This window comes from Orcinus orca, chromosome 10, assembly GCF_937001465.1.
Source record: "Orcinus orca chromosome 10, mOrcOrc1.1, whole genome shotgun sequence".
Classification (NCBI taxonomy): Eukaryota; Metazoa; Chordata; class Mammalia; order Artiodactyla; family Delphinidae; genus Orcinus; species Orcinus orca.
In genome coordinates, this window is record NC_064568.1 from 71,013,272 (window position 1) to 71,036,006 (window position 22,735).

Here is a 22,735-nt window from a genome sequence, read left to right on the forward strand (position 1 = left end):
ATAAGTTAGGACTAGTTGGGGATAGTTAGGACTAGAAAAAGGAGGCAAAGCAGATCACAAAACCAGGATGGAGGCTTTTGCGGCAAAGCTTTGGGAGAGATGAAGGAAGCGGAAGGGGGAGTCCCCCCCAGCCTGAGAACTACACTTCTTCATTCATCAGGAGGGCGAGGAAGGGGACGCGGGTAAGAACACGTGTAAGTACGGCTGACGGCGCCGGGTTTGGTGCTGCGTCTCAGCGGAGTCAGCAACTCCGGGTGAGAACATCGGAAAGGGGGGTGAACACTCAGAGGGAAGGAAACAGGCACAGAGAAGGAACTGCCGTCATACACAAAAGCGGAAATAATTGACCAGCTTCATGCTGAGACTTTAGGGGAGAGAGATCCCGAAGTTTTTTCAGTGTATAAGGAATGGTGAGTGGAAGTCAAATATACAGAACCCATCGCGACAGACTGAAGATGAATTAGGTGTCGCGCGTTCTTTAGCGTACTCGCTTTAGTGTTTTGTTTTGGTGAATATAAAAATGTTTGCAGGGCCTTTCAGGGGTTTACTCACAAACTCAGTCTTATTTTTCACAAAAAGCCTTAATCCTTAATTATGACTCTTCCTATCACAGGATATTCAAATCCCTCGTGGCTGGGGATAGATGAATAACTGTACTCTATAAATTAGAAGACACGACAGTGCACATCTCAGGGCACAGCAACTGATGCGAATCCTCATTTCAGCAGAAGCTACTTTCCTTTCAGCTCATGGAGTATATTGGTGGTCAGCTGCTTCAACAGCCCAACGGGTGCCAGGAGGTGAGCAGACCTCCACCTTCTTTGAACTGGGGAAGATTAAAACTCTCAGAATTAGGAGCAGCTGCTGCCTTCTATGGGAGAGTCTGAATATTATCTTTGAGGCAAACACAGCTCTGTTTGAGATAATCTAACAACTTTAATGGACCATTTGAGTCTCTGCATGTAAGGTTCAGCTCCACCATTCTTGGGGAAGCTCTACACATGAAATAACCCCAATACAGGTGCTTCACGATGAGAGTCGGGTGTGCCATTTGGTGTTGTGTGTTCAGAAACACAGATTGGATGTTTCTTTAGCAGAACTATGTGCTTGTACAGCTAGCGAATTTTTTTTTTTTTCTATATCTCCATGGAGATTGTCTTACACCTAAAAGGTAGTGTTTGTGTTTGGCCAACGTGATGGTTACTTTTATGGGTCGACTTGGCTAGGGTCTGGTGCTCAGATGTTTGGCCAAACAACTAGATGTTGCTTTTAGATGTGATTAAGATTTACATCAGCAGACTTTGAATAAAGCAGACTCTTCTCCAGGATGTAGATGGGCCTCACCCAACCAGTTGAAGGCTTTAAGAGAAAAAAGATAAGCTACTCTCTGAAGCATCAGTGCACACACCTGCTGTTGCTTTTGATTTCTGGAAGGCATGTAGCTTCAACTTGTAACAAAATATTTGTAGTCTTCAATAAACTGTGGTATTTCTTTAAAAAAAAAAAAATGGGGCTTTCCATTAGCCTCAAGCCTTTGGCAAAGTCTTGTAAAAGTCTGCCCGGCCCAGTGTGGGGCGGTAGCCAGGGGAGCAGGGTCCCTGAGGCTGGAGCAGTGGCCACCAGCAGTGCCACCGTCAGAGGGCGGGGGGCCCAGCAAACGGCAGCCCCTGCAGTGTAGAGGAAGACGAAGCCAGGGGAGGAACCTCAGGCACGCACTCCAGAGCCGTCAGGAGGCAGCCCCTGGAGACCCTCATGGGAACAGTCTGGGGACTTTTTTCGAGACAAGTGGATGAATATGTAGCAGTAAAGCCAGCAGGGATGCTGGCCATAATCATTTGGGAATAAAAAGGAGGCTGGTGAGGCCAGGGATGTGTGAGACTCCTGGGGAGCAGCCTCCTCTAAGGCTGTGCCCGTCCAGGGACAGGAATGGTGGCTTCTAAGGGCGGGCAAGAGGCAAGGAGCCATGCAAACTGGAAAAGGATGGCCTTCTCTCAAACGCGGCCTGGATGCTCATCCGAACTCACAAACTGCTGAAGAAACAGAATCTGCTTAAATCTGTTCTTTTCACCCTTCTCAAAAACATCAAAAGCTAATATTTTGCAGACAGCTCTAGGCTGGCCATGCTGGCCCGGCCTCATGGGGTCCAACACAAACACACCTGATCTAGATTTGGCCGGCATCAGGAGGCCCAAGAAGCGGCCAAGGAATTAGGAGAGGAATCTGAGGACTGTTTCTCATCCCGAAAGGCCTCCACTTGAAATAGCTCTTGCTTTGGAGGAGCTGAGTGAGCGTGTGCAGAGGAGGGGGAGTGGGGATGTGGGGAGAAGCGTATGAATCCATCCGGGTTCAGGTAAAAGGATTTTGACGCTGACCTGTCACTGGAAACAGATCTGACTCCTTCTTCACGGTGATGAGTATTTGTACTCTTTTCTCTTCACAGTCAACGGTATCAGTGAAGAGTGACGATGTGTGACATATGGGTTCCGTGGGGACTTTGCTCTGGGCCTCAGAATGTTGTCTGCTGGAGACAACAGGCTGGAGGTAATGACCTTCCATACCACAGAATCGTAGAAATCTATTTTTCGCGGATTACGTGGCAGCAGACTAAAGTCAGTGATCCTTCGTGGGCTGTTATTTTAGCCATGAGGGGGCATTCGGTGGAGTTGGTGGTTTTCACCTGGATCTTAGGAAATCACCAACAGTGCTCCTCCAATGGATGGATGACATCTTCCTGCATGATGTCACACACGACATAAGATCTTGCGCACACAGCAGGAAACGAACAACTAAGTATCTGGATGGCAAACAGAGCACCCCTGATTCCTAAGAGTGTGACATTACCAGTATTGACATCGTGGCATCTAGGAAGCTGTGGAAGGGCTCTGAGGCCTGCCTGTGGCTCCTCCACTCTCTTTCATTCTCTCAGATCCAGCCTGCATAACCCCGCTCCCAGTTTTCTCTGTCTTCCCTTCACCCTTTGAGTTATGGTGACCCCTGAGTTAGTGAGGTGTCTTCCAGAAGCAGACCCTAGTACAAGTAGCTTATTTGGGAAGTGATCCCTGGACAAACTGATAAGAAAGTGGGGAAGTGAGACAGAGAGAGAAAGTAGCCAGGGAAGCGGGCACTAGCCATCCAGTTCCACTGTGGGCAAGTGCAGCTGAGGCCCACCGGGGACCTCTGAGGGCGAGTGGAGGACACATGCCTCCAAGTCGTCCCTGATGGGGGTGAGGGGGGTGGGGTGTGTATATACCAGGTTTTAACAGTCACTGGGTGAGGCCTCCTGGGGGGCATTAATTCCCTGGCACTAGCCTGCGCCACATGCCTCTCTTGGATGGTCAGAGAAGGCTCTCAGAGAGACTGGAAGGTGCTAGCTGATGAGACTGTGCTAGGTGCACACACGATATGCATCGGGGATACGGGTGGGGCTCTGACAGCATTTGCTCTATCCTTTATTTCTTGTTCTTCATCCTCCTTGTCCGAAAAAGATTAGTACTGCCTGCGGTGAATATAGTCTCTTACAAACAGCTAATTCGCTGGCTACCAAGCCAGCAAAGAGAGAGGCAGAGGAGATTCAATATTCCAGCCAGTCCGCTGCCTCATTTCTTATAGGCCTGGTTGGTACTGGGGGGCCAGGTTTATTTTCTGGCTTAATAGCCCCTAGTTTTCTACTGACCACATTTTAATAGACAGCGGATGTCCCAGACCTTGGCACACATTCTGCATGTTGGGGTGAGCTACTCTCTCTTGTGGCCTCAGTTTCCCGCTTTGAGGTGACACCTTGGAAATGAAGCTCTGATAGCGGAAGCTCCTTAACACTTCTTCACGGAGATCAGCTTTCACGTGGAGCACCGGAGAGGTGGCAATGTGTTGCTATGATGGTAAATGCCACTTTGACCAACCCCGGCAGAGGTGGACACCATGTGGAAGCACGAGGGATTCGAGCCACTTCAAGGACTCAAGCTAGAACAATGGGAACAATGCATTCTCCTTTCCTCACTCTGTGCCGTGCCTGGCAGAACCTTGCAGCAAACTAGGAAGTCAGGGAAAGACATCCCTGGCTGGGGGAAGGTTGGTGAGATGCTGTTATGTGGAGAGCGATGAAAAGATAAGCAAACTGTCTTTAAGTGGGACAGAGAACAGAAAGTCTCCAGAGGCGCATTTAAGAAACCCATAGATTTTGCTGGGATGACCATAGAAGGGGAAATTGCATTATAGATGATTATCTCTGGTCAGATGTCCCCAGATCTTTTACTGGACACTTACTTGTGGTGACCTGTTACTCCACCACCAAGGCCTGGCTGAGAAGCCCTGACTGTTTTATCAGGGGCTCTACAGAGTAACCTCAGGGCCCAAACCCCACGAATCATCTTCGTCCTATCTTCTCAACCAGCATATAAGTATCCCGAAGCTGGGACTCTCTCCTAGGGATTTGTGTGTCCCCCACAGAGCCCTGGAGTTAACAGATGTATAATAATCGCCAAATGAATAAATCACAAGACCTAGAGTTTCTGCCAATATTCCTGATCACAGAAGCCCTCAATTTCCTACTCTTTCACTCTTGACAGCCCTGCCCAAACTGTGGAAAAACTGTAGTAAAGGTTCCTACTGTGTTCAGCCTGAAATAATTTACCAAACCTTGTGCTCTTAACTTACACACAAAGAAATTTAAATTTCCCTTCCCAGAGAAATTTAAAAAAATTTCTGTCCTCTACATAAGATTCATTTCAAAATTATAGCTGAGATATGTTGTTTAATATTCCCTTCCATCTTCTTTTCTTGTGGACTCATCCTGTTTTATTTTAAATTTTATTTATTCAATTAACATACAGTAAAATTGACTTGGCTGTGAGTGCATGTGTGCACGCACGGATAATTCTATGAGATTTAACACATACATAGATTTGTGTAACCACCATCGCAATCAGGATTCCCCGAAGTTCTATTACGTCACAAAACTCCCTCATCCTGCCCTGTTGGATTCACACTCTCCTCCACTCCTGCTCGTTATCACTATAGTCGTCTTTTTCAGAATGTCATAGAAGTGGAATTAGGTTGTGTACAAGTTCATGAGCACGATGCATCTGGGGTTTTGTATGTTGTCATATGTACCAGTAGTTTTTTCTTTTTATTGCTGAGTAGTATTCTATTTTATGTAGTTGAGCCATTCACTCAACAAAAGACATTTGGGTTATTTCCAGTTTTTGCCAATCGTGAAGAGGACTGCTAGACACATCTGTCTACAAGTTTTTGTGTGAACATAAGTTTTAATTTCTCTAGGGTAAAGAGCCGAGTTGTATCATATAGCTATGTGTAACTTTATAAGAAACTGCCCAAGTTTTTTCCAAAGTGTCTTTACCATTTTGCATTCTCAATGTATGAGTTCCACTTGTTCCACATCCTTGTCAGCACTTGGTATAGTTAGTTTAAAAATTTTTTTAAAATCGATTTCAGTAAGGTATAGTAATATCTCATCATTGTTTTAATTTACCTTTCTCTAACTACTAATGATGTTGAATATCTTTGCATGTGCTCATTTGCCATCGTATATCTTTGGTTTGTTTCAAGAGTTTTTTTTTTTTTTTCGGTATGCGGGCCTCTCACTGTTGTGGCCTCTCCCGTTGCGGAGCACAGGCTCTGGACGTGCAGGCTCAGCGGCCATGGCTCACGGGCCCAACCGCTCCACGGCATGTGGGATCTTCCCGGACCGGGGCACGAACCCATGTCCCGTGCATCGGCAGGCGGACTCTCAACCACTGCCCCACCAGGGAAGCCCGTTTCAAGAGTTTTTTTCCTTAATTCTTGAAGCATAGTTTTAGGAGCTGCTTTAAGTCTTTGTCTGATAGTTTTTTTTTAAAAATAATATTTATTTATTTATTTTGGCTGCACTGGGTCTTAGTTGCAGCACACAGGATCTTTAGTTGCAGCATGCATGCAGGATCTAGTTCCACGACCAGGGATCGAACCCAGGCCCCTCGCATTGGGAGCTTGGAGTCTTACCCACTGGACCACCAGGGGAGTCCCTGTCTGATAGTTTTAACACTGTGTTATGTTGGGGCTGGTACTTATTTATTGTCTTTTCCCCTGTGAGTTGAGATTTTCTTGGTTCTTCTTATGCTAAGTAATTTTGGATCACATCCTGAACATTTTCAAGATCTTGTTTAAATCCTAAGGAGACTACTGATTTTTGTTTGTTTGTCTGTTTCAGCAGACAATCAATCTGGTTAGGTTCAGGTCACAAATTCCAGTAAGCCTTCTTTGGACTGTGGTTCCAATGTTGGCTCCGATTTCAAAGGCTCTGCAGTGCTTTTCAGATTTGTTCCATGTGTGTGCTACCCAGTGGCCAGTCTGGGACTTGGGTGCTGCTCTATCTCACAGCAGGATTGTCAAAGCCTCTGGCAGCTCTTTAGATCCGTGCATGCATGCTCAGCCTGAAGGTGAGCCCTGTAGTTAATATAAACAACTTTATGGAATTACTGTCTTGATCTCCTTCTCTCTGTGATCTACCTGACACATTATGACTTTCTGAGGCCTGGCTCCTGGACCCCTCAATGCTGCCATGCAACTCCCAGGACTATGTCTGCATCTCAGACCAAGCAGTGGGAGGACAGAGAGGAAAGAGCAGTGGGAAGTCTTCCCATGTTTCTGGTACCACGGTTCCTCTGTTCAGAATGGAGGAGTCTCCTCCATCAGAGTTTTGGGCTTCTGTCTGACGGCTGCTGCTGCTTCTCTGCTCCCAGAAGACTCTCTGGGAGTGCCAATTTGATGACACTGTGAATTCTGGTCTCCTTCCCTGAGTTGCCTGCTACCACTTACTTTTTGGAATTCTCAGACAGCTGCTCCATGTGTTCTGTCCATGGTTTCTAGTTGCCTTCAGTAGGACAGACGGGATGGAGTGTGGTCACCTTGTCCAGAACCTGGAAACTCACACTGTTTTTTGTTTGTTTGCTTGTTTCTGTTTTGTTTTTTTTTAATTTTAAGAATACGTCCTTCTCACTAGCCAGTTGTACAGTTAGGGCTGAAAAATCTCATCCATAATATTTGCTTCCTTTTCTTTTTTCATCGTAAGAGCAGACTCATCTCTCTCCTTCCCCCAGCTCATTAGCTGATCTATTTACACTGTATTTAATTCCTCATCAAACCTCAGGCATTTGTACCTTCCTGATCCTCTGACCTACCAACCAGGCCAATTCTCAAACACTGAATCTCTCCATTACCTGCCTTTCTGGTCCTGTGTCTAGAGCACTGTGGCTCTGCCTCATATCAAGTTCATACTACAGAAATTCCAACAGCCTGGACTTGGGTAATGTATGGCAATATTTATCACATTCATATGATGTCTTTTGTCATTCTAAATTATGTAATCTTAAGCCATTTTCATGAAACTTGGGAACAAGAAAGGAGAGGCTGTTACTGTTATTAGCTAATAGTGATTCAGAAGTGCTAATGAATGCAATAAGACAAGAAAATAAAATACTAAGTGCAAAGACTGGAAAAAGATTTTTCTTTTGTGATGAATATGGTTTCATTTCTAGAAAATTCAAGAAACTATAGCAAGAGAAAGCCCACTAAAATTGAAAAGAGAATTTGGTAGGATGACTGGGTACAAGAAAAATCTATTTTTTTAAAAGATTTTTTTCTAGCCCAGGAAATGGAACAATATTCCATTCAAGAAAGCAGCAAAAATTATAATACTCTCAGGAAGAAATCCTACTCCTAGGACTCTATTCCAAGGATTGGCAAACTAGGGCTGGCAAGCCAATCTGTCCTGTGGTCTGTTTTTGTATGGCTTTGGACTGTGACCTCAGAATGGTTTTTACATTTTTATAGAGTTGTAAAAAAAAAAAGAAGAATGTGCAACAGAGACCGTAGGAAGCCCACAAAGCCTAAAATATTTACTATCTGGTCCTTTACAGGAAAAGTTTCCATTGAAGTAAAAGGACCAGTATAAAAGGATATATGTGCATGGGTGTTTATTGCAGCACACTGTATGGCAGAAAAATGGAATAAGGCAAATACCTGTTAACTGGAAAATGATAGAAAAATGTTGTGACACAATCATTCTGTAGAATATTATGCAGCTACTAAACAGAATGAAATATAACTACCCCAGCTGATGTGGAGGGACTTTATATGTATATTCATATGTATATGAAATTCAGGATACAGTGAAAAGCAGGATGCAGAGAAATGTACATAATATGCTTTTTAAAAAAATAAATTTATTTATTTATTTTATTTTTGGCTGTGTTGGACCTTTGTTGCTGCACTCGGGCTTTTCTCTAGATGTGGTGAGCAGGGGCTACTCTTTGTTGTAGTGCGCGGGCTTCTCATTGTGGTGGCTTCTCTTGCTGCAGAGCACAGGCTCTAGATGTGCGGGTTTCTGTAGTTGTGGCATGCGGGCTCAGTACTGTGGCTCGTGGGCTCTAGAGTACAGGCTCAGTAGCTGTAGCACATGGGCTTAGCTGCTCTGCAGCATGTGGGATCTTCCCAGACCAGGGCTCGAACCCGTGTCCCCTGCACTGGCAGGCAGATTCCCAACCACTGTGCCACCAGGGAAGACCCCATAATATGCTTTTTATCTCTCTCTCTCTTTTTTTTTTTTTTGGTAAGACAAGCAACCCAATACTTCATATAAGTATATGAATTTAATATAATTATATCGACATGGATAAGAATTTAGAAAGGCTAAAGGGGCATGAATACTTTTGGTAGGCCTCAGAGGTTTCTGAGTGAGGAGGAATTGACTGGAGCTGTGGCTTGGGGATATTCACCTTTAGAATGCAATCTTTACTACTAATCACCCAGAATTCTAATTTAAAGGTGGCCAACTTCCTCCCTCTCCCCAAGACCCTTCTGTTCGATGGATTTCTTTCTTTTGGAATCAGTGTCCTTGGATTCTACTTTAGCAGCTGAACAGCTCTTTTCCTTTGGCAGCAGTCTGAGTCAACCCTGACTCTGACCTCCTTCCTCTGCAGTTCATCCTCTGCCCCCAGTAGCAGCAGAATAGAGGTACTGCCATTATTGTCCCATTGAGTGCTGACTACGGAGTCACCATCGCACCATCCGGCCTTCCAGGTGTTGGATCCCTTTTTGCATGTGACGTCACCTCTGTAATGGGAGTTAATGAAGGTTGTGTCCCAGTTATCTCACCAGGGGTGAGGTGAAGCTAGACCCTTCATGACTCCTCTCCATGACATAGCCTTTCCGTTTTACAAGACACCTCTGCAGGAATACACCGAATATGTTGTTTCACTACCTTCAGATATGGACCTGGCCTGGCTTTGGATTACAGGTGCAGGCAATCAATAAGCTTTATGTCTTTGATGTCCCTTGTCTATTAAGTTTACTTGGCACTTTACCCATTTCTGTACTCATTCCTTAATTATTTGCTTTTGTCTTCCAACAGAGGGAGTACCCAAGGACCCTAGTATTTGCTACTGAGTTACCAGGTAGTGTGACATTCCAATTATTTATTAGCAGGTTTTCTAGATTTCAGTATTGCCTAAACATGTGTTAATAGGTTGTTTTGCAAAACACGATTAAGTTTTTAAAATATTCAGGCATTATTAAAGATGTCTTCAATAAAGGTTAAGTTAATAAAATCAGTTTTTACCTCGTTACAAAGCTTATGTTTTCAGCAGTAAGATTGCCAGGTTTGTGGTCTGCTAAAAGGTTTAAACATCTGTACGCAGGAATCATGCATTCATGTAATGGCTAGTGACCAAAAGACAATGATCTGCAATCATCATCGTGTTCAATTTTAACCCATATACGTTTCAGTGAGATCTGTGCAGTATGACCAAAGTTATCTTGGACATCTTTGGGGCAGAGTTATGGTGAGTCAGGGTTGATAACTCCCAACTTGTGGGACTTGTGGACAACTTCAAAAAAAGGAGAGCAGACAGATTAGCCTTATCCAAGGAAATTTTTAAAAATTAGAGAGAAGCAACTGTTTCAGGGTTCTTCCAAAAATCTTAAGAGAAAATTAAAACAAGTGACAGACTGGAAGAAAACATCTGCCAACTATTCCGTGGAGAAAGGCCCAGTATCCAGAGGATACTAAGTGTTCCTACAAATCAAAAGGAGAAATCCAACCACCCAATGGGCAAAGGATATGAGACACACGAAGAAGCACTCACTTCCACTGGCTGTCAGTGAAATGCAAATTAAGACAATAAAGAAATACCGTTTTTTGCTCTCCAACTGGCAAAGCCTAAGATGACTGATATTACGATGTAAAAGCAAGGATGCAGAGGAATGGGTACTGTCACACACTGATGCAAATATAAACTTATGAAACACTTTTGCAGAGGCAAATGGGGAGTACTCATGAAAATTAAAAATGCATACCTGCTGTTGTTCTCCCCAGTTCTACTTCTAGGCATCTACCTCAAAGGAGCACTCATGTTTGGAGTGGACTCGATCTCTTTGACTCTTAGTGGCCCCAAATCTGTGCTTAGACACACGATGGTTGGCTGCTATATGTCTCTGTTTACTCCCAGTCCTTTTGGGCAACCCCAGCTCTGACCAAACATTGATACCAGACTTTGGGGAGTCCCTGTGGCACTCACTCTGGTTTCCCTGTCACTGGGCCCCCTTTCAGATTTGCTCAGGTAGCTGCCCAGGGTTGGGCTTTTGTTCATGATATGCCTGATTAGTGATGTAGCCTAGATGTGCTCGGGAGGGAGCTTCCCTGCTTTATAAATGCTGCCTGAACGGCAGCCGTCTACCTGCCAGAAGGGGAGCACAGAGTGCCGGCGGCTGCACAAATGTCTCTGCGTGGTGTTTCATTGCCTCCTCTAAAGGCCTGTGCTGCAACTAGCATGCCTTGCTGTGGAGCTGCACGTGTATGTTTTAGGCTTAAGTAAGTTGTGGTGCAGACCATCCATTAGAGAGCGGGGCTGGTCCACGGAGTCCTGTTATTACACGAGGCCAACACCAAACCATGGCCATCTCCACCCGGAGCAGAACGGCCACTGCAGGGAGGGGATAGTCCCACTCTTGTGTGTGCTGTATTTTTGAAACACGGTACTTTTCAGCAGGCGGGCTCATCAGTGATTTCAGGGTGGTAGACAGTGGACACAGCAAACCTGCTGTTTTCAGATCTTCCCTGTACAGCATCACTGACAAAGTCCCTACTCTCATTTCCGCCTTAACTATCATCATTCCCCCTTTTTAATCAATGTAAGAAAACGATATACACTTTTTCTCCTTGGAAGTGAGAAAATACGGTACCAACTATCTTCCCCTGGCAAATGAGTAAGGTGAGCCCAGCTTGTGCTGCTGTTATTTAAAGACCATCTCCTTCCCTTCAGAGGGCGCCGACGGAGCCTGCGGGGACCACCCATGTACAGATACACGCCTACTGTTCCCCATCTGTGAGCTTCCTGGTTTACATAAAAGTTGGCACTTTTCTGCAGGGTTATTCTGATCTCTAGATAATAGTATCTGCTGGGAAATTTATTTTTGAAATACTTGTATGAAAATTATCATGTCAAGAATGTATACTACTGCTGTGATGAGATTAGGATGCCTCAGCTGCCTTCTGAAAATCTGAAATGACTCTCCTATGAGAAGAAATGTTATTTTAAGGCATTTCATTAAATGAAATAGGTGTTGGGAAAATTGGTTGTTTGAAAAAGATTCAACTTAGAGCCTCAGCTTATACTGCATTCCACAATAAATCCCAAATGAGTTGAGTGTGAAAAATAGAACAACAAAAAAAACTATAAGAAAATTTAGGAAAGCATTAAACAAATACCAGGCAATGAACGATCCATTATTATTGCTGTTACAATGACCCTTTCTGAGTACAAAAGCGCTGGAGGAAGTTGTAACAGAAAAGATCAACGAATTTGATGAGATAAAAATAAATAAAATCCCTATATATTATAATGCACTTTACAAAGACTAGTCACTATTCCTGTTGGTAAAACAAAGGGACAAGGGCAAGATGCTTCCTGGAGAACCTAGAAGTAAAGGAACTGATGTCGCCTTATAAGAGTTGAACTGGCAGAAGTCTTCACACCCGTGAGATAGAACCGAGAGAATACAAGATGTCAATCATTGTGTCTGCTCTATCCATCCTGTTTATAAAACAGAAACCTCCCCTGTCACACCCTCTTTTGCCTAGGTGGACACTTTCTGAAACACAAGACCTCTCTTCCTCCCTGGCCACATCTGCCTGGACCAGAGGTACATTTCTGACTCAAAGACAGCACATTCTTAAGCTCGCCATCAGCAGCTGTCCTGAAGGCCTAGAAAAGATAAATCGGGCCAGTCAAGTTCTCTTTCTCATAACTTTGAGCTAAGAAACAAGCAAATAATTAGCTTGTTACCTTGGGAACAGAGTTAAAGGATGCTTTCAGGTACAGCTGGGGCCAGAGCAGACCAAAGCCATGAGCGAGCAGGACCCAGGGTCAGCAGGGCCAGCAGGTTGCGAGAGCAGACGTGCACAGAGGTAGCAAGAGGCCCCAAGGGAGGCACGGGGCGTGTGCTGGCCTCTGGAGCCGTGCTGGTTCCCGATGACCCCCTTAACCCCACCCCGGGTCCTGGCTCTGGCTCCCATTGCAGCTTGGGGGGCTCTCAGATCTCATGGCTGTATCTCAGGGAGATTCATCACCATGCAGGCATCCTAGGCCTGAGCTAGCTCAACTGGGTTTCTATGTCTGAAAATCAAGGGGGCCAAAGTAAAACTGATTATTCCTATGACCTGAAGCAATGTGACTTGGGGTTCACCCTCGAGAGGCAGGAGCCGGGATATAATTATAGTTTAGTAAGTAGAAACCTAACCAGTGGTTTCTATCTTTTCTGGAGAAAAGGGTATTGTGCACAGAAGAGGGGTGGTCGGGCTGGAGGCTACCTGTATTGCTGTGGGGATATTCGCTCCCGCGGGCGGTGGACGCCTGGTGTGGCTTCACCGTGACTGTGGGAACCTATCTGTCAAAACTCTTCTCCTTTTTTTGACTCCCTTTGTGCTTGGGGCTGCTTATTTACTAACCTTCCAACAAGGAATCTCCTTTTTCCCCTGGGAGAAGGGGCCCTGGATGGAGGCAGTTTAAGAGTTCCTGTCTATAAAAGAACATCCTCCATGGAAAATTAAGAGATTGCCTCTCTGGTTTATAGTGAGTTTGACTGGCATTGGACAGCCTTCCTGAGTCCACCCAGCAAGGCCAGATCCTGGACGTTGTTTCATTCACTAAGGTAAGACCACCCTGTCAGGACTCTTGGGAGGCAGCCATCCATCTTTTTTTTCTTTTTTTCCTGGCATTCCGACCAAATCACTGCTTCCTTCTTTATATATGACAATTATCAGCGTTACCTCTTGTCAGTTAATATACTCCACAACCCTCCAGCTTGCTCAAATTATTTTTGTTGTTGTTGTTGTTTGATCTCCAAAGTATGACAGCAAACATTCAATCAATTCTATGAAGACATCAGTCGTACTGGTTATGGGCTGTCACTCCAATAACTGCACGTCTTGGAATCTCAACATTCTGAATTGTTACAGAAAGGACTTTAAGAAATCTGCTTTGCTCTTTTCATCTCTATATACACTGAGTCATCTCAGAAAGGTGCCAATCTATCCTGCTTTTAATGATTCCTAGAATCTATATCCATTTAATTACCTTTTCTGACAAAAATGTCTTTTTCACGTGATCAGCTATAGTTTCAATACAACTGAAAATTTTTTTCTTCCTTTTTGAGTCTCCTTAAAGATGAACTACAATTGACTGGTCCCTCTGTCTAACATCAAGTAATACACAGTCTGTCCTCATGCAACTAGGTTTCTTTAACAGGAATCACTCATATGCAGTTGGTTAGAGGGAGCTGAGGTCAGTATCATACAGCAGACTCATTTGTTGACATAGGATTTTTTTCCTAGTAAATTCAAGTTTTGCATCACCGAGAAAAGGTCGTTAAACACAAAACTAGCAGAGCTGAGCCCAGCAGTTGGGGGGTGAGCTCAGGACTGAACACACCCCTCTCCCCACACTCTTCCTCCGAGTCCATTGTGGTCAGTGATCCTTCTTAGAAGGAAGCGCTTCTTCCTTGTTGAGGGGCCCTTCCCATCCTTGTATGTGTTGTTCACGCCTCCATAACTCAGCCCTCAGCCCTTCCTGTATGCTCTTCTACCATGATAGCCTCATTTTGGAAAAAAAATGGCTGTTTTACATAGTGTTTCCTTATGCATTAGGAATTTAACATGTCTTTTAAATTTATATCATTATTTTTATTAGCATTGCAATTGGTTTTCTTAGAGTACTCGTTATAAAATTGCATGGGTTTTGAGAGGTCTTCCCAGTCTTAATTCTTCTACAATCCCTGCTAGTTTTTTTATCATGCAGTTTTGCATTTATTCCATTATAGCAGAGGCACCAGTACTTAAGCCAGTTTTTAAATCCCTCATTCACAGCTTTCTTTTTTCCAGGATAAATTACTCTAAACGTTGTAGTCTCTCACAGGAACTACTATTCATTCCTTTACAGATGCATCTTGTTTCAAGCCACAGATCAATATCTGAAAGGTTTGCAGTGAATACGATTGTTGTCGGCCCAACATTTCTTCCTTTGGGGAAAGATACCTCTTTAATTCCCTAAAAATCGTGTTCAGCTTGTGTGGAGCAGATGGGCTAAGCCCCGAGGAGTGAGTACAGGATCTAGGACTGGTCAGTCAGAGTGTTTCATTCCCCTGAATGCAGGGACTGCTTCAGAGATGGGTGTATGACCTCAGCCAGGCCAGTCATCCCTCCCTCCAGGGACTTTTGCCAACACTGTTGGAAAAGACCCTGTTTCCTGGGATTATGAATTCTATAGACCATGTAAGCCTAGAGCTTTCAGAGGCACCTTCCCACCAAATGGGGAGAGGCTACCAGAGAACCTAGTCGAGTAGCACTGAGAGATGGGAGGACGGGGATGAGGTTGCGTGTGAAGCCAATTGTATTCCTTGGATTTCCTGGTTACATGAGACAATAAATTTCCTTTCATACTTACAGCCAAACATCCTGGCCAATACAAGCTGAACACAGATTAATTAAATTTGTTTGATAAGAGTAATTAGAAAAATCGAACTAAATACTCTAACAGGCAAGTACAGCTTATTATTTAAAATAAACTTGGTGGATTACTTAATAAAGCCAAAAAAATCTACCTCATAACTTTTTCATCACGACTTTAGCTGCTTTTCTCTGAACCATCTCTCTTCCTGTAGAGAGGCAGAGCTCCCGAGAAAACACAGCGCACCTGGAAATGCTGGGCAGAGCGAAAGGGTGACCTCTTGACTTTTGCATTTCTTACTTTTGAGAACGTAGTATTTTTTCACTTTATGGTGACATATTTTTATTTTGTGGTCCTTGATGATTTCTATGCCTGCCCTTAATCAGGCTTTCTCTAGTCCAATTTATTGGTGCTGGTTTTGGTACTTAAGCATAAGCACTTCATTACACCCATTCTTACTAACCTCATCTAAGTTTATGCTTTGAATTCTCTCATGTTTTCTGAAGCATCAGTAAACCCACTGAGCTGGAATTGTATAGAGCCTGAAAATACAACTCCTCTATTCTATTTTCCAAACCACTGAAAATGATAGTTGAAATGTGGGACACTGAAGCCTACCAGGGATGCTGCAAGCCCGCAGTGCACCTTTCTGCAAATTGGAAAAAGGCGCCTCTTCCTAGGGCAGATACAACTGTGGGCCAGTGCACATGGGATGGAGAGCAAGGGTAGGCTGGGTGTCCGACCCCACTCACGCCTGCAACTGAGCCCCACTGGGCAAAAGGTGACCTATCATGAATCATGTTACAAAGACCCTTTTCATCTTCTTGGGCTATGTGTGCACGAGCTAGGGTCTAGTGTGAGCCTTTTGTTGGGCACAACAGATAAAGGGCAGAGATTCAGGAGAACTGAGTAACAGCTTAGTGAAATGTTAAACTAAGAAAAAAACTTCAGAGTCAGATAAATCTGAATTTATGGGGATAGTATACTGTATGTAAAAGTTTTGGAGTTGGACAGAAATGGACTTTGACTCCAGCGTGGCCACTAAGTAGGCCACCTCCCTGAAACTCCGTTTTTAAAAAATCTGCAAAATAATGATAATACTATATTTCATAGAATCTAGACTATATCAATTGTAAGACCCTGTCTCATTACAGAGGTTTTTAAAATGAAAAAATGGCCAAGTGAATGGTCAAATGTTTTCCTGACTTCAGAGGTGTTAAGACTGTAAAAATTGTTTATTTCAGACTCTATGACATATGGTAATATCCACTTTATAGGTAATGACTCTTCTCATTGCCTATAGGATTATGAGGATTAAATTAGATAATGCGCGTGTCAAGTTCTTGACGCGGCCCAGAGTCAGTGCTCAATGAAGCTGCTGTAGGTGTGATGGTTATTCAGAGTTGGTGACAAATGATAACAAAAGGATAGACTTGATAGAGGTCTTCACGGCCTAGCAAGACGATCTGGATATAGTCTTTCCTGTACGCCAGGGTGAGATAGTAGAAGCCAATATGCACGAGGTAGGTCTAGAAGTAAACCTCAGAGGAAGATGAAAGTACAGAAAATGCACCACGGAAAATAATCCTATGTATTCTGCTGATGGAGACCCAGATCTGAGTAATGATTTTCCCAAATCCCAAATGTTCAGGAGATACATTTTTAAAAAGTGTACTGTTCAAATGGTGGGTTGGAGGTCCTTCTTTGAATGTGGAGTAGGAGAAAGAAAACTTCCAGAATGTTCTGTTCCCTTTTCTAGTGTTTCCTGCTCTCTGACAGCTACTCCTATTACATTACCTGTGATTTCTGAAGTGATCACTGATTGGCTCCCCGGTGAAAACCCTTCTGTGCAGCGACCTGTGATGGGCATTTTCCTTTAGGCCTGGAGGGGTCTGTGGAGGGCGAAGAGGTCCAAGACGTGTCAGTCAGACTCTTTCACCTGCCTCCACAGCAGCTGGTTCCTGGACTGGTCGAGGGTGGGCCTCAAGCCAAAGAACAGCCATTCATTGTCCTTTGTTGCCAAAGACAATGCTGCCAGTGGTAGCTCACTGATGAAAACCAACGCCAGGATTTTAATAAGTGAAAAATGGCCTGGTTTATGCCGCTGCTTTGGAAGCCGTCTGTTTCTTTCCCTACAGTTTGGGCTTTAATGGCATCTTTAGAGATATGATGAATGGAGGTGGGTATACATGAATATGTTCAAAACACAGCCCCATGTGATGGAAAGCAGCCTAAATGCTATTGTGTATGGGACAGGCAAATGCAATGAAAATGGCTCTCCTTTCTGAAACAAAGACACCGTTCTTTTTTGGGGAGATCCTAAGTTGGTTATTTCTTCCATTTCTGATTTCAACTTGTTTCAACATCAGGACTGATGTAAATGGCGTACAGAGAAGGACAAGAAAGGAGTTTGTGGCAAGAGTTTAATCTACCTAGTTTGGGTTGGCTTGTTATAAGAAAAGGAAATACTATGGAAGTTTTGGTTGACTGATTATGCCATGTAAAAATTAGATATTATGTGGTCACTCCCGAATTAATAGCCTTTAGGGATTTTTAAGAATGAAATTCAAGCGGCAGCTCTAGATCACGATGTCAGAGAAAAAGCAAATTGCCTGAGAAGAGACAGTGGCAACCTGAACTCTAAGCATGTGGGCTGGCTGATGTGTAGATCACAAACACAGCTTCCATTTCCTCTCGGCAGGCCAATTACATGTGCACCCCCCAGCATCTCACTCCTGCCCCGAGGTCCAGAGGCAGGATGTGGCTCAGTTTGGGAGGGGAGCTGAGTCACCATCCCACGCAAGTCATGGTACATCTGTGCCACGCTCCCACCTCCTGACTCTTAGATTAATTAAAGGACTTGGAGGGGAATGCAAATTCCACTTGATTTAATTTCTCCCTAGGAAAAATGCACTCAGTAATGTCATAAATCTCTTGAAACCAGTTTCCTTCAAAGTTGCCTTGGAAATTTTAAATATGTGTACAAGTTCCCTTGTACTTCCTTAATCTTAACCTTGTGTCTGAGATGCAGTGGTGGAGGGGCTACTCCCTGTGGTCAAGCACCACGAGGGGCTTGTTGAGTAATGGGGCTGAGTCTCAGCGATCCACTGACCTGGGCCCTCCTTGGATCAAGAGCACATTTGAAAGATGCTGGGCCAGGAGATGGGTCTTAGTTTACTATTTGCATAGAATGAAGTAAGTGTACCACTGGTTTTATTAGCACAACTGAACTAGCAGCCACTTTCTCGTTAGCAATAAATGTTTGAATTTTAACACTGGTATGAGCCTTACTTATTATTATCTAGAAAACAGAAAGGTCTACTTGCCCAGGCTTCTTCTAGTATACCTGGATTCTTTGTGTGTAAATTACAGACACCCTCTCTGGAAGATCAATTACATCCCTCAGACCCCGGGCCCCTGCCTCTTGGGCAGCTTGTAGGGCAGCCACCAATTTGCCTAATCCCAAGAATGTGGCAAACTGGATTCATCAATGTATGTTTTCGCACCACAGTTATGGTGAACTTAGAATTAGTTGTGACAACAAGTCATTGTATTCAGAGAGAAACACTAAGTGTATTAGTATAGGCCACTGGTGCCTTCCATAATTAGCATAGTTCATTAGTGTTGGAACAGTTTCATTTTGGTTTCGAGAGTTAGATCTTTTTCAAGAGCAAAACTTTATTATCACTTTCTGGGCAGAAACGGTTTATAAAAGGTCCTTCCCTCTTGTCTCCCCAGGGATGCAAACAGACCGTTAGGAGCTTCCAGTCAGACAATTCTGACAAGCCGGCTCTGGATCCACTTAAGCCTGCTTCCCCTTCCCTCACTATTGGTTTGGGTCACTGACCCCTTTGAGAATCAGATAAGCTATAGATATTATCCCTAGAAAAGTGCTCCTGACCTCCAATTTTTTTTTTTCATGCAGTATTAGGAGTTTTGAGAATTCACGCCAAGAAAGGAGTTTTACATAGGATTTTAAGAGAGACCAATTACACTGAAGTAGTTATCAAAATTAAAAAAATTTTTGTGATATAGAAATATCTATGTGCTTTTATATAAATGCATTAAATAACAAGATCTACTGGTGAGTCTAATAACTCCTGTAATTTTGAAGTACTGATGAGTATAAAAGACATTTTATGATGTCTGCTAACTGTGCTGTGAAATGAAAATGTCTGTGATTTCCGCTGTGACAGGTGCTGCTACTTCTACTGTGGTCTGCTGCCGACCTTCATCATTGGAGGGGGTGCTAAACTGAAGTTAGAGGTTAGTGAAAATAAAGATGCATTTTTCCTGCATCCAAGATCCTGGACCTTAAGTCAAGAATCTCAGAGACTCTGGAGATTCTTGGCCTGGTACTGGGCATGGCTCAGGGCTTGGCGGCCTCAACTCTTTCCACTCAGGCCACAGAAGAGAACGTGGGGCTCCCTGTTTCCCTAACTGAAGTGACCTGAGGCTATTGTGAGCTTCCATATTCTGTAGGAAAAGCCAAAAGGGACATTCATAGTGGCTTCCGTCCTGTCCTCACTTATGAGAGGAGAAAGGTGAGGACAAGGGGGACACAGGGAGTCAGCTGTGACCAGGTAACTCCTGCTTTCCCTAGCACAGAGACGAAGCCACAGGGAAGCTGCAGCTTCGTGAAGCTGCCCCAGCCTGGGAGATGGGTCACCGTGTGTCTTCTAGCCTGGTGTGAAAGAAACATTTTCCTCTCACTTTGACAAAGATCTGAGGCATACTATTTTCGAGTTAGCCTGTTGCCTTAACCTCACGGGTCCAGGGATGCTCACTAAAGTGAGGGAGCCCTGCTGGGCAGCCTGTGCCCTGGGAAGGCACAGTGACTCATTCTTTCCTCTCATCCTCCAGGCGGCTTACTGAAATGGCGCTGAAAATTGCGCACCTGGGCCAAAAACAATAAGTATAAGCTGTGGGAGGTGTAAAAGTGTTCCATGGCACTCGAAAATGAGAAATGTCGCTATAATTGTACAGTTATGACCAGTTGGGCTACTGCTGGAAAACACCAGGAAAAGCAAAACTTTCTCGTTCGGATGCTAGAGCTCAAGGCTGTAGGAGGACGAAAAATTCAAGTTCTAGACGAAAGAAAGTGCTTCTCCTGATGGATGGTAGGAGAGATGACAAACTTCCAAGGAGAGGTGCTCTGAAAGCGGCTTCCTTGGCAGGGACCTCCTGAAACTCATCCTCACAGCTATTTGGAAGCACATCATGACCTGATTTTCACCAGGAAAATGGCCTGTGAAAGAGGCTCACAGAATATCATCTGCTTACCAATTTTAGTTCTTGCTTCATTTATACTTTCTCCCAGGGCCTTTGCTTTGGAAAATCTGGAGGAAAAAAAAAAAAAAAGAAATGAAAGCTTAACCTTTTCTGTTCATCCTAAATTATGTTTTAAAAATAAGAGCTCTCCGAGAGGTCTCTAAAATATTATAAAGCTTTATCAAAAGACATAAAAGAAAATTTAAATGAATGAAATGTATTAGGCTTAAAAGTAGAGATAAAATTTGTATTCATTACTGGTATCGTGCATTTTTACTCCTCTCTCCAGCATAGAACTTCATTCTCATAGTCTCTGATTTATGTAGATTTATCAAATCTACTTTTGATTTCTAGTATTTTATGATACGAGGGAACCAGAGTAAAGCACGGCTGTAAGCCTTCTGTACTGTGCTCTGTTAATCACAGTGCCAAGATCTTAGAGTCAAAGAATACTTAAAGAACATTTTTTTTTTTCTTATCCTTTTTTTTTTTTCTGACCAGCAAACTATGGCTGGTCATGATGCGGCTGCATCCCAACACCAGTTTCTGTGAATCAAGTAGTATGGGACACAGCCATACCGATTCGTTTGTTTATTGTCTAAGGCTGCTCTCACACTGCAAAGGCAGGGTCGAGCGGCTGGGACAGAGACTGTAGGGCCTGCAGAGCTGAAAATATTTACTATCTGGCTTTTTCCAGAAAGAATTTGCTTACTCCTGTTATATATGATGTTAAATCACATTTTGGACATATAAAAACAAGAAGAAAAAAATCCCTAATTATCCCCTACCCAGAAATACGCTCATTTTGAGATCCATCCAGTCTTCTTTCTGGCCAGTTTTTACAGAGTTAAGATCATACCAATATATGATTTTTGTGCTTTGGGTGTTTTGTTTTTACTCAGCATTATTAGTCCTTCCCTATGTTATCAGAAACTTCTCCACTCTCTTAGATTGCTGCCCACTAGTCCACCAGAGGCTGTGTTGAGTTTACTGAATGACTCCTATTTTCTTTTTTTTTTTTTAACATCTTTATTGGGGTATAATTGCTTTACAATGGTGTGTTAGTTTCTGCTTTATAACAAAGTGAATCAGTCATACATAAACATATGTTCCCATATGTCTTCCCTCTTGCGTCTCCCTCCCTCCCACCCTCCCTATCCCACCCCTCCAGGCTGTCACAAAGCACCGAGCCAATATCCCTGTGCCATGCGGCTGCTTCCCACTAGCTATCTTCCTTACTATGTTTGTTAGTGTGTATATGTCCATGACTCTCTCTCGCCCTGTCACAGCTCACCCTTCCCCCTCCCCATAACCTCAAGTCCGTTCTCTAGGAGGTCTGCAGAATGACTCCTATTTTCTAACAGGTATTCCTGAGATGACCCTGAGAGCCCAACCGTGCTGGAGAAGTGTAGGAAATGGCCTTTGTAAAAACCATACCATCCAGGCCCCTACATACAGCGGGCCCTTATGAAATGTCAATGCCCCATCCCTAAATCTTTCTGGATCTCAGTAAATCTCAGATGTCACATTGTTTCATCCATAAATGCTTTTGTCGAGCAGGAGTTTGTTAGAGGAAGTGGGGAGAAGAGGGCATTCCAGGCAGGGGAACAACATAAGCAAAGGCCAGAGTGCCCCGCAGCCTCCAGGCTCAGTGGAAAAGAGGCGTGAATGATGTCACTGCTATTTTCTGAATGTGTCTGCTGGGCCTGAGATTGCAGACAGATGTTTCCAGGGAAGGGGACTAAATTTTCTCTTAGTGTTCGGTTTCTTGGGACTCCACCTCTGCCTCCTTATTAAGGGTGTTCAGGCTCATCACAGATGACATATGTCCCTTCCTCAGCTAGTGCCTGTCACCTTCCGGAGAGAAATGCATTCCCATTTGATGCCATGAAGACTGAATTCAGCTCAGCAAATATTCATATCACGTGTAGCTCACTGTGCTGGGCTCTGTGGGCTCATTCTGGCCTCTGTCCCCTGGGCAGACAGACTCTGAGGTCTGGTCCGGGCCACTCAGATGAGGACTATCTTCATACTTGAAGTTCTGCCAAGTGCGGGGCTCTAATTGTTTGGTGGTCGCTGCATCCATCCCCAATACCTAGGATTTCATGGGGTTTGATAGTCCTCAATTGCTCAATGAGTGGCCCCCCCTTACTGCCTGTTCCAGAGAGTTCTGGAAGCTTTAGATTCTTGGGAATGAGGAAAACACAAGAGCAGGGCTGCAAAGCTGCTGACATTCATGTCAATGCTGGAGGCAACCAGAGGAGAGCTGGAGGAGGGAGGATCCTGCAGGCAGAATGGGCCATCTCCGCAGCAGCCCGGCTCAGAGAAGCTCCGACAGGCCTGGAAGGGACCCCCCAGCTGGCCGGTGCCCACGTGTGCCTTAGGGGGCACGGCGAGGAGCTGCTTAGTGCTGCGGTCGACCGTCTCCGAAGAGCCGCCCCACACCCGGGCTGGCGGACACCACCGGG

At 44.2% G+C, this 22,735-nt stretch overlaps 1 protein-coding gene across 1 annotated transcript in view; it reads right to left on the reverse strand.

The window, feature by feature from the left end:
• Positions 1 to 22,735, reverse strand: part of KIF6 (kinesin family member 6) — a 393,945-nt gene that overhangs the window by 57,387 nt on the left and 313,823 nt on the right. The window contains exon 15 of the mRNA XM_033424088.2: positions 20,280 to 20,335. Coding sequence (XP_033279979.2) covers positions 20,280 to 20,335 — 56 coding nt within the window. The remainder of the gene's footprint in view (positions 1 to 20,279; positions 20,336 to 22,735) is intronic.